A 12,669-nucleotide genomic window follows, 5' to 3' on the forward strand; every position below is an offset into this window, starting at 1 on the left:
CCACCACTCCATTCACTGTCTATAGGACTGGTGGTCGGCAATGCTCACTACTGCTCCATTGGACCTCATGTCCTTGGGATTGGTGTAAATTATGTCAACCGGACCCCTCAGCTGTCATACATTTATCACCTTTCTTGTGGATAGGTAATAAATGCTATTTAGTATACTTTTTTTTTGAGGGGGCCTCCCTATAGGATAACACAGGGGCTGGCACTACAGCATATAGTAGTCTGATAGAGAACAATAGGACCCTCTTGTCATTCATTGAGTGATACATACATTTACATTTGATGCTTAAGTCAAGAGCCTTATGGTAAATATAGCAATCAGACGCTGAAAAATAACCTACATTGGCTAAGGTCAGTAAACGTGAAGTATAGGGGGTGGCTGCCAACAAAAGACCCCAACAGTCTGATTGAACCAAAAGAGTTTATGGGGTTCTTTTTTAATTTCAAGTATTTTATATTAGTCTAGCAATATAGATGTGCAATTCGATTTGCACTACCCTGGTGACTTGTCCAGTCTGGTCCTCTGTGGCAGCCAGTCATCATTTCGGCATCCTTGGTCCAGCATCTTGGGTGCCTCTGAAGCTTACGTGGCCCAGCAAAGTCATGATATTGCAATGCATAAGATGACAAGATGCCGGGCATAGAAGTGAAGACCTCCTGCCGCGAAAGACTGGCTCGGACTCCAGAGAAAGAGACCGTGAATCGAATTGCTCATCTCTAGTTATCAGTGAAGAGTACCTATGTTGATGGCAGTTTCTTGTTTGTCTCCAGTTAAAACCCAGATTTTTATTTCTGCTTTCATCAATGTGGATATCGTTTCGGGGACTCCACCTTGTAGCTGATCCTCAATTGCTGTGGCCCCAAGAAGCATCAAATTCTGTTAAAATAAAAGTAGAGAAACAATTTCAGCATCCTGCTTGTTGAGTATGCTAATGAAAAGCTGAGAAACTTCAATGTTGTTATTAAAGTGGTGTTATTAAAGTGATGGCCAATGCAAGGAGAGCTCCTCTGTGTCAAGCCCAAACCAGAAATGGAGCTGCCAGGGAAGACAGTGAAACTAGCACATGGGCGGAGAGTTCCTAATACAAGTATATTAGTAAGTTATATATTTATACCATATTAAAATTGCCTCTTCAGAGAGGAAGAGGACTTGAACTCTATAGCGCCACCTGTTGGAAACAGCAATCCTACAAGTCACCATTGACCCTTTAACAAGCCTTGCAATATGACTTAGGATAAAAGCCAAATCAGAATCTCAATTTGCAGACATGGCGTTTCGGGGTATTGCCCCATGTCAGTGCAAAGCATGAGCTCTGATTTAGCGAAGGTGAGGGGCCAAGATTGAGGTCTAAGGGGTAACGTTTCTTCCTGTGGAGAGTGACATACCATCTCTGGCATGTCAATGTAAGGGAACACATGTGACTGTAATTTTTAAGGTGGACAACCACTTTAACTGATTACTAGTTCAATACCAATTTAAAGCCCCTTCATTCTCAGGTTGGGAGATATAGCATAAGTTTATCAGAAAAGAGTACCCATTAAAGGGAAGCATCATCAGAAAATAACCTATTGTTTAAATCAGGTTTTTGCGTTACATGTATTTTTTATTTTTTTTTTTTAAAAAAAAACAACAATTTGGCAATTTTCAATTTTTTTCATATTCCGATCCTTGTTAAAAATAAAAGAAACAAAATTAATAATCATGAAATTCCCACATTGGCCAATAAGACTCATATTTCGAGTCTTTTCGGTAAGAATTTTCAGCAGGCAGGAATTCAATGACATGTAACACCTCCGCATATACAGTTGATAACACAGGACCCATCAATCACAATAGGTGACGCCACAGCTGACCCCCCTCCCTTCACAATCACCATTCCACTTGCTCATTAGATGCTTTAAGACTAAAAGATAGGGTCGGGGTCTGACCATTGTGGCTATGTACATGTGTTGTTTCCTGAAATGACAGCAAATTAGAGTCTAAATATGCTCCAGTGGTCAGTGTGAATATTGCAAGATTTATTTTTCTAGTTTAAATACAGATTGTGGTATGTTAAAAAAAATGTCTGAGGTCACTTTCTGATGATAGCTTCCCTTTAGATAGTTACAAATAGGGATGAGTGTACCCGGTGAAGTTCGGGTTTTGGTACCGGACCCAAACATTATTCCAGAGTTTGGTTCTGGTACCAGAACTGTACCCGAACTTGAACCAGAATCTCTCCTTCTCTCTCCTTTCCCTCAGAACTCCGAACATTGCAACGGACTTCTGGAAGAAGTCCATGTTCAAAGTTTTGCACCGTTTTGAACCTGCTGAAGCACAGTCATGTCTTCATTCCGGTGATCGTTGAGGATCCTGCGGCTTCAAAATCCCATCCAAAAAGCAAGTCATTTATCTTTTACTCATGGAACAGCCTTTAAAGAAGACCTGTGAGTTTTATTATATACTTGTCTTCCAAATAAAATTAATAATTCTTGAGCATTTTTTCTCAGAACTCTTCATTGTGTCGATCCTCTGTTGTTCTTCCCCAAAAAATTATGAATAAATTGCAACAGTGAAAATCTGCAGCATAAATTGATTTGTTAATTTTCATTGCAGAATTTTTTCATTGTTGTGTAATCACACCTTTAGGCTATGTTCCCACAATGAGCTTTTGGTGAAATTTTAATGTTGCAGATCTTCGGTGTAAAAAAACTCACCAAAAATTTCCATTTAATTTCCTGATAGAATACTTCCCAAATTACTACCACTAGATTGGAATTGGCTTCTCCTAGCTCGGAGACAAGGAATTACAGGCTAATATCAGCGCCTTTAGATTAATTACGATGTGACCACTCTCTAGCAATCCTGTTACTAATTTAGCCTCAATTGCATTATTAATAACCCCGGCTACAAGCCCTCCTTTCCGTCCATAATCCCCTCCATTTCACCTTAGCTCTGCCCTTCTGATAGTTAGCTATCCATGACTATTTAGAGGGATCTTCATACAGGATATTAATTGGTTTCATATTTTCAGGAAAGCCTCAAGGTCTTCGCTGCTAAACCCAAAGCTTCAGGGACCGCAGGATAGTGTAGAGATTTGATGTTTTTCTTTTTGCAATAATTACAACAGAGTAATAAAGGGTTGTGGTGTCACACTGAGCTGAAATATCAAGTTCATGGTGATGTCATGGCTTGCTGCATGTTTCTCCCAAGTGGCCCCATTCCTTCTTTGTGTCGACAGTCACTGTAAGAAAATATCTCAAGGATCGAAGGGTCTTGTAGCCCAGAGTGCAAGTATTCCAGGGAACAAAAACAATGTTTAGAATAGAGACAATATTGTGAAACCTTCCAGAATAAAGGTTGTCATTGGTAATAAAGTGATACTATCAAATGGTCGGAACATCAGGAAAACGCAACGGCAGGGAAACCCCACCTCAGCCATATGGGGGTGGAAGATCTTAGGAGTTCTAGTACAGAAACAGTTGGAAAGTCAAAGGCCATCAGACTATGCACTACTCACCTTTTCAATAAGCTCATAACACTCCTCAAGTTTCTGCACTCTGTCCTTCAGAACCACACTGGCTTCATTATGTACCACCAGCCATTCCTTGTACTCAGATTCATCAAGGTCTACATATGCAATGCACAATGTTCTCAAGCCTTAACATAAGGAGAAAACAAATACAAGTCATAAACAGATAGATAGATAAATAGATAGATAGATAGATAGATAGACAGATAGCTGCTAACAGAGTCAACTACCTACCTGTTCTACTCGGCGCCAGATCAGAGCAGTCACAGCGATTCACCTGCTCAACATCAGCAGAGCAGCCCTTCTTCTTCCGGGCTGCTCTGTCGACAAAGAGCTACTTCCAAAGTCATGCTGATTGACATCTGGCTCCCCGCAGATACGCAGTGGGGAGCCGGCTGTCAATCAGCATGATGCCAGCAGTCACGCCCCTTCAACATACCAGAGTGGAATAGAAGCTGCTGCACTGTGAACGTGACCTCAGCGGAAGCTGTTGAATCACCCGCTGCAGCGGTCTGTGACCACTCTGTACCAGCAAAGATCTGCGCTGGGCACAACAGGCAGGTAGCTAACTCATTTAAATAGCTCAACATAACTAATACAGCAACTGATTTCTCCAAATTTAGCACAAAATGACACTTTTACTGACTACTGCAGTCTCAGGATTATTCATCCAAGGTTGCCCACTTGACATTTTATCTTTTTCTGGACAGCTTATCAAGAAATCAAGGACAGACAATGTTTTTTTACAGACACATTGCAAAACCATAAATTATTATGATTATAAGTGATACATGTCTATAGCCCATAATTCTGATAAAACATTAGCTGAATTAACTATAACATGATGATAATTACAGTCAACATAATCATCTTAAAACATTTTTTGATGGACAGTGCAAAAAAGTACCCTAGTTTTACAGACTGTCGTGGATTCTTGGTTGGCAACCCTGTATTCATCTACCTGAATAGTATCCCTCATGAGAGCACAGATTTGTCTCAAGCACATCGGATGTAACTGATCAGCGGTTTCATTAGTTACATAAGTTGAGTGTCACGGACGGACAAGGGGATGTCTGGCGGATGGCACGACACACGGATACAATGGGATGAAAAAGGGGGGGAGGAAGGCCCTAATGGTAGGGAAAGAGGGATGGGACACCTCCTGACACCAACCTGGGTCTGTCCCTAAGCTCCCCTAACACCGTATGCGGGTCCTTTTCCCTGCCGCCGTCACTTGCCTTGTCCATGACTGTCTCCTCAACAAACCCTGGCTAGTGCACTGGCGGACAAAGACACTAGCCTTGTCACTATGTAGCGTCGGCGTCCCTGCCCTCTGCTAGGCAGGGACGCTGTTCCCCTCACCTCTCTGCTCCGAGCCTGGCGTCCTCCTCCCGCTCTGCTGGCAGCGCGCGCTCCTTCCCAGCCACTGTGCTTAGGGCGCACGCGCTTCCTCCCTCTTAAAGGGGCCGCGCGCGCCGTCCTAAGGAGTCCCCGGCCAATGGCCGGAGGACTTTACCATATATAAGGCACCTCCTCCAAAATGGAGGTGCCCGAGCAATGTTGTTGCACTGTTCACTACTCTGCTTCAGCCCTCAGGTCCCGTTGCCAGTTACCTGCCAGATACTTGCCAGATACTTGCCAGATTCCTGCCAGATTCCTGCCAGCCTGATATTCAACTACCTGCCTGCTTGCCTGAGGTCCGACGGTCTGCCTTACTACTCCTGTCAGTCTGTCTAAGGACCAGCTTGCCCGCTCGCCTGGGAGCGCACATCAACTACCTGCCTGCTTGCCTGAGGTCCGACGGTCTGCCTTCCAACTCTTGTCAGTCTGTCTATGGACCAGCTTGCCCGCTCACCTGGGAGCGCACATCTGCTACCTGCCTGCTAGCCTACCTGGAGGCTCTGCCGTCACGTGCTGTGACCACCTGCCTGTCCAGTGACTCCTGCCCGCTCACCTGGGAGCGCTCATCTGTTGCCAGTCTGCTAGCCTACCTGGAGGCTCTGCCGTCACGTGCTGTGACCACCCGCCTGTCCAGAGACTTCTGCCCGCTCACCTGGGAGCGCTCATCTGCCGCCTGTCTGTTGGTCTTCCTGGGAGCTCCGCCGTCACATGCTGTGACCACCCGTTTATCCAGAGACTCTCGCCTGCTCACCTGGGAGCTCACGTCTACCATCAGCCGCCACAGGTCGTACCAACCCTTTACCCAGAGACTGCCCCGGTCACTTGCCGTGACCATCTGCCCGTTCACCCAGAGACTGCCCCGGTCACTTGCTGTGACCATCTGCCCGTTCACCCAGAGACTGCCCCGGTCACTTGCCGTGACCATCTGCCCGTTCACCCAGAGACTGCCCCGGTCACTTGCCGTGACCATCTGCCCGTTCACCCAGAGACTGCCCCGGTCACTTGCCGTGACCTCCTGCCCGTTCTTCTAGAGACTGTCCCGGTCACCTGCTGTGACTGCCTGCCTGGTCGCCACCCGCTCCCTTACAAGGACCGCCCCCTTGTATAGTAGCTCAGAGGTTCCGCCTCCCAGACCCGTTACAGTTTGCTCGGGTCATGGAACCCGGTGGCACCCAAGCTCCCTCGCTCTCGGACCTCTGTCATGAACTGTCCCGTCAGAGGTCCCAACAGGAGTCCATCCTGGGTCACCTGCGGAATGTCAATTCTCGTCTGGACACTGCTCCACCAGCAACCACCACCAATACCATGGTATCCTACCCCGGACCCCGGCTTTCTGCACCTCCTCGCTTCGGAGGCGACTCCACCCAGGCTCGGGGCTTCATAAATCAGTGCACCCTGCACTTTGAACTCCTGTCCCACCAGTTTAACTCCGACCGGGCCAAAATTGCCTTCATCATGTCCCATCTCACCGGGGAGGCCCTGGCCTGGCTAAATCCTCTATGGGAGAGAGGAGACCCCCTGGTGTCCGACTTGCCTGCATTTCTCATGGCTTTCCGGAAAGTCTTCGACGAACCCGGACGGAAGACCTCATCCGCATCATCTCTGCTACGTCTCCGTCAGGGAAGTCTCACCGTGGGCCAATATGCCATACGGTTCCGTACCCTTGCCTCGGAGCTGGCCTGGGATAACGACGCTCTGGTATCCGTCTTCTGGGAGGGTCTGTCCGGCCGTATTAAAGATGAACTTGCCGGTCGGGACATTCCTACCACTCTCGATGACCTAATAACTCTTGCCACCCGGATTGACCTACGGTTCCAGGAGCGTGCCAAAGAGGTCACCCGTGAGAGGAGGTTTCCACGTCTAGCTCCTACTTTTCAGAAATCCGTCTCTCCCCAGGTACACTCTCCTGAGCCTATGCAGGTCGACCAGACCAAGATGGTCAAAACCCGTCAGGACTTACGCCGTGCCGAAGGGAGCTGCTTCTACTGTGGCAGTAAGGAGCACCGGATCCGTACCTGCCCGGAGAGGTCGGGAAACGCCTGTGTCTAGGTTCGCTCAGAGAGGTCAACCTAGACAAGAATAAATCCTCTCCATCTCTGCTACTCTCAGTCTCTATTATCTGTGGGGAGAATCGTTATTTCGAACTAGCCCAACTTGACTCTGGAGCGGCCGGGAATCTTATCTCACAGTCCCTGGTAGAAAAAATTCCCACCAAACCTCTGGCTGTACCAATATCTGTCGCTGCTGTGGATGGGGGCCTCTTACCACGTCCCATCCAACTCATCACCGAATCCGTAACTCTGCAGGTGGGAATGCTGCATTCTGAGAGCATCTCTTTTCATGTTCTGCCTGGACTCTCTCACGCCCTCTTACTAGGTCTACCTTGGCTCCAGAGACATGCACCCGTGCTTGACTGGCAGATCGGAGAAGTCCTTCGCTGGGGACAGGACTGTCATAAGACTTGCTTGGTTCCTGTTCATCCCGTCCGTCCTTCTCCTACCCCAACTAATCTACCTGGACTTCCGATTCCCTATTGGTCATTTGCTGATGTCTTTAATAAAAAGGAGGCAGAGACATTACCCCCTCATAGACCATACGACTGTCATATCGACCTGTTACCCGGTACTACTCCTCCCCGTGGGCGTATTTACCCATTGTCCGCTGCTGAGACCCGGTCGATGTCCGAATATATTGAGGAGAATTTGGCCAGGGGATTCATCCGGAAATCTACCTCCCCGGCGGGAGCAGGCTTCTTCTTCGTAAAAAAGAAGGACGGCTCTCTCCGTCCCTGTATAGACTATAGAGGCCTTAACCAGATCACGGTGAAGAATAAGTACCCCCTTCCGCTCATTCCAGAATTATTTGATCGCCTGAGGGGGGCTAGAGTCTTCACCAAACTGGACCTCCGTGGGGCGTACAACCTGGTCCGTATCCGTCAAGGGGATGAATGGAAGACTGCATTCAACACCCGGGACGGCCACTATGAATATCTGGTAATGCCCTTTGGTCTCTGTAACGCTCCTGCCGTCTTTCAAGAGTTGGTCAATGACATCTTCCGGGACCTTCTCTACTCCTGCGTTGTGGTGTACCTGGACGACATCTTGGTCTTCTCTCCGGATCTCCAGACTCACCGGAGGGACGTTCGTCAGGTCCTGCTCAGGCTCAGGCAGAACCACCTCTTCGCTAAATATGAGAAGTGCCTCTTTGAGCAGACCTCGCTTCCGTTTTTGGGCTACATTATTTCTCAGACCGGCCTACGAATGGATCCAGAGAAACTGTCTGCCATCGAGAAATGGCCCCGACCGGAGGGGTTGAAGGCCATTCAGCGGTTCCTGGGCTTCGCCAACTACTACCGTCTCTTCATACCGCACTTCTCTTCCCGGACTGCCCCAATTTCCGCGCTCACCCGTAAGGGTACTAATCCCAAAGAGTGGCCGCCCGAAGCAGAGGAGGCCTTTCTTTCCTTAAAACAGGCCTTCTCTTCCGCCCCGGTGCTGCATCGTCCGGACGGCAACAAGCAGTTCTTTCTGGAGGTTGACGCCTCCTCCTCTGGAGCCGGAGCTGTACTTACTCAAAAATCTTCTTCCGGGAGGATGGTAACTTGCGGCTTCTTCTCCAAACTCTTCTCCTCTTCTGAGCGCAATTATTCCATAGGAGACCGAGAGTTATTGGCCATCAAGCTGGCATTGGAGGAGTGGCGTTACCTACTCGAGGGGGCTCTTCATCCGGTAATAATTTACACTGACCACAAGAACTTGGCTTATCTCCAGCATGCCCAGAGACTTAATTCGCGCCAAGCCCGGTGGTCCTTGTTTTTTGCTCGCTTTGATTTTATTCTACATTTTCGTCCGGCTGACAAAAACATCAAAGCAGACGCCTTGTCCCGATCCTTTCTGGTATCTGATCTCGAGGAAGAACCTAAACATATCATCGATCCCGCCAGAGTAATGCAGGTGGCTCCCGTGAGTCTAAATCGTCTCCCTCCCGGTAAGACGTTCGTATCGGTACCTGATCGGGAGAAGATCCTACACTGGGGTCATTCGTCTAAACTAGCTGGCCACGCCGGTCAGAAAAAGACCCTCCAGCTTATTTCCCGGCACTACTGGTGGCCTAACCTGCGCAAGGATGTAATAGACTTTGTTTCTGCCTGTGTGTCCTGTGCCCGCAACAAAGTTCCGAGACACCTGCCAGCCGGTCGCCTTCTTCCTCTGCCAGTACCTGCTGCCCCCTGGCAGCATATAGCGATGGACTTCATTACTGATCTTCCCGTCTCTGCCGGTTGTACGGTCATTTGGGTGGTCGCTGACCGCTTTTCCAAGATGGCTCACTTCATTCCCCTGCCAGGCCTCCCGTCTGCACCCGAGCTGGCTAAAGACTTTATCCGCCACATCTTCCGTCTTCATGGCCTGCCCCGTCACATCGTGTCGGATCGTGGGGTACAGTTCACTTCTCGTTTCTGGAGAGCCACTTGTAAATTGCTAGACGTCACCCTGGACTTCTCCTCCGCTTACCACCCACAGTCTAATGGTCAAGTGGAGCGGATCAATCAGATCCTGACCAGTTACCTCCGGCACTTCGTTAATGCCCACCATTCTGACTGGGTGGATCTCCTGCCATGGGCCGAATTCTCGTACAACAATCACGAGAGTGAATCTTCCTCCAAATCCCCGTTTTTTGTAGTCTTCGGTCAGCATCCTCGGATCCCGTTTCCCGTCTCCACCTCGGTGGACAATCCGGCTGCGGAATCTCTTGTTAACAAATTTTCCTCCACATGGGAAAGTACCCGGTCCGCACTCCTTCTGTCATCCGAGCGTATGAAAAGACATGCCGACAAAAAACATCTGGATCCTCCTCAATTCCGTCCAGGGGATAAGGTCTGGCTCTCGTCCAAGTATGTCCGGCTCAAGATTCCTTCCTATAAGTTAGGGCCTCGGTTCATCGGTCCTCTGGAGGTCATCAGTCAGATCAACCCGGTGGCCTATAAATTGAAACTCCCGGCCAACTTACGGATCCCTAACTCCTTCCATGTATCTCTCCTCAAACCTGTGGTACTTAACTCTTTTTCCAAGTCTACAGGTACGCCTCCTGCTCCGGTTTCTGCTGAGGACGAGTTTGAGGTAGAGAACATTCTTGCCACCAAAAGGGTAAGAGGAAAGACCTTTTTTCTAGTAGATTGGAAGGGGTTTGGTCCTGAGGAGAGAACGTGGGAGCCCCGGGAGAACATCCATGCCCCTCTCATCCTAGCTAAATTTCTGTCTGGCCTAAAAAAGGGGGGGCCTAAGGGGGGGGGTACTGTAGCGTCGGCGTCCCTGCCCTCTGCTAGGCAGGGACGCTGTTCCCCTCACCTCTCTGCTCCGAGCCTGGCGTCCTCCTCCCGCTCTGCTGGCAGCGCGCGCTCCTTCCTGGCCACTGTGCTTAGGGCGCGCGCACTTCCTCCCTCTTAAAGGGGCCGCGCGCGCCGTCCTAAGGAGTCCCCGGCCAATGGCCGGAGGACTTTACCATATATAAGGCACCTCCTCCAAAATGGAGGTGCCCGAGCAATGTTGTTGCACTGTTCACTACTCTGCTTCAGCCCTCAGGTCCCGTTGCCAGTTACCTGCCAGATACTTGCCAGATTCCTGCCAGATTCCTGCCAGCCTGATATTCAACTACCTGCCTGCTTGCCTGAGGTCCGACGGTCTGCCTTACTACTCCTGTCAGTCTGTCTAAGGACCAGCTTGCCCGCTCACCTGGGAGCGCACATCAACTACCTGCCTGCTTGCCTGAGTTCCGACGGTCTGCCTTCCAACTCTTGTCAGTCTGTCTATGGACCAGCTTGCCCGCTCACCTGGGAGCGCACATCTGCTACCTGCCTGCTAGCCTACCTGGAGGCTCTGCCGTCACGTGCTGTGACCACCTGCCTGTCCAGTGACTCCTGCCCGCTCACCTGGGAGCGCTCATCTGTTGCCAGTCTGCTAGCCTACCTGGAGGCTCTGCCGTCACGTGCTGTGACCACCCGCCTGTCCAGAGACTTCTGCCCGCTCACCTGGGAGCGCTCATCTGCCGCCTGTCTGTTGGTCTTCCTGGGAGCTCCGCCGTCACATGCTGTGACCACCCGTTTATCCAGAGACTCTCGCCTGCTCACCTGGGAGCTCACGTCTACCATCAGCCGCCACAGGTCGTACCAACCCTTTACCCAGAGACTGCCCCGGTCACTTGCCGTGACCATCTGCCCGTTCACCCAGAGACTGCCCCGGTCACTTGCCGTGACCATCTGCCCATTCACCCAGAGACTGTCCCGGTCACTTGCTGTGACCATCTGCCCGTTCACCCAGAGACTGCCCCGGTCACTTGCCGTGACCATCTGCCCGTTCACCCAGAGACTGCCCCGGTCACTTGCCGTGACCATCTGCCCGTTCACCCAGAGACTGCCCCGGTCACTTGCCGTGACCTCCTGCCCGTTCTTCTAGAGACTGTCCCGGTCACCTGCTGTGACTGCCTGCCTGGTCGCCACCCGCTCCCTTACAAGGACCGCCCCCTTGTATAGTAGCTCAGAGGTTCCGCCTCCCAGACCCGTTACACACTACAGATAATGAACACAGGGTAAGAAGACAAACAAGGGACTGGCTGCAAGAAAAACAACTTAGAGGGGTATTCCCATCTCCAAGATCCTATCCCTATATGAGGTAGGTGTAATACTAATAATATTACCAAATACCTCAGATTAGAAATGAAGTATAGTATTTCTCATTTGCTATGTCTCCTTCCTCACGTGCAGGTATTGCAGGACCTTAGGTATCCATGATTACGACCACTAGCAACTAGCTAACTCACTATATCAGTGGTCGTAACCATTGATTCCTAAGGTCCTGCGATGCCTGCACATGAGGAAAGAGACATAGCAAATCAGAAGAACTATAATACATTTCTAATTGGAGGTATTTGCTAATATTATTAGTATTACATCTGCTACATATTGGGACAGGATCATGGAGATGGGAATACCCCTTTAACTTAGAATTTGCAGCAAAGCTCCGAATCTGCAGCAAAGCTCTAAAAACGGCACCAGGGTACAGAACTCCTACAGCAGCTCCACCAGTCACAGGAGGACTCCACACCTAGCTGGTCCTCATAGAATGAACTCTATAACCGACGATCAGCTCATGGGTCATGTGACTATTTAAAGGGAGGTTGGTGTGGTTACCAACCAACATTAACTGATCGAACCAAAAGAAACTTGCCAGTAAGAGACTGACATTAACTCTTGCTGGACCAAAGGAAAAAAACAACATTAAAATTCCAGCAACTCAGAGCTGCCACAAATCCCTTAATGATTTGTGACATTGTTCTTCAGGTAAAACACATCCAATACCTGAACTGGCTTAAGATTTGCTCACTGTGAATTCTGATTGCATGTTAGATATATGGCTACATCAAGAGACTGATTCAAAAACGTACGGGCTATTTGTCATATACAAACATGGAAAAGAATATAATGTGATGTAGCAGACATCCCTTTAATGGTTCAGTGTGTTTGAATGGCCATGTACCTTCCCCTTTAATTGACTGGACACATGACTCTGACATTAGTTAAGGTCCTATCTGTGAGTGTGCTGCAAGATATATAAACCCTGGTGATTTGAGCAGTGTGCAGTGTGAGTGGTGCAGGTGTGCAGTGTTCCTGTGAGAGAGGCATGAGGCCTGTTCCCCGGGTGGGTGGGACACTGTTTGTCTGAAGCCTAGTGAGGCCGAGTGAAGCCTGACAGCCT

At 49.4% G+C, this 12,669-nt stretch overlaps 1 protein-coding gene across 4 annotated transcripts in view; it reads right to left on the minus strand.

Annotated features, from left to right (window-relative positions):
• ATP8A2 (ATPase phospholipid transporting 8A2) overlaps nt 1-12,669 on the minus strand; it is a 999,149-nt gene that overhangs the window by 647,229 nt on the left and 339,251 nt on the right. For all 4 annotated transcript variants that reach the window (XM_073662455.1, XM_073662456.1, XM_073662454.1 and 1 more), the window contains 2 exons: nt 3,509-3,648; nt 747-885 (listed from right to left, as the gene is read on the minus strand). In XM_073662455.1, the coding sequence (XP_073518556.1) occupies nt 747-885; nt 3,509-3,648 (279 nt within the window). The remainder of the gene's footprint in view (nt 1-746; nt 886-3,508; nt 3,649-12,669) is intronic.

This window comes from Phyllobates terribilis, unplaced genomic scaffold, assembly GCF_046119375.1.
Source record: "Phyllobates terribilis strain yellow unplaced genomic scaffold, ASM4611937v1 Scaffold_2__4_contigs__length_985480577, whole genome shotgun sequence".
Classification (NCBI taxonomy): domain Eukaryota; kingdom Metazoa; phylum Chordata; class Amphibia; order Anura; family Dendrobatidae; genus Phyllobates; species Phyllobates terribilis.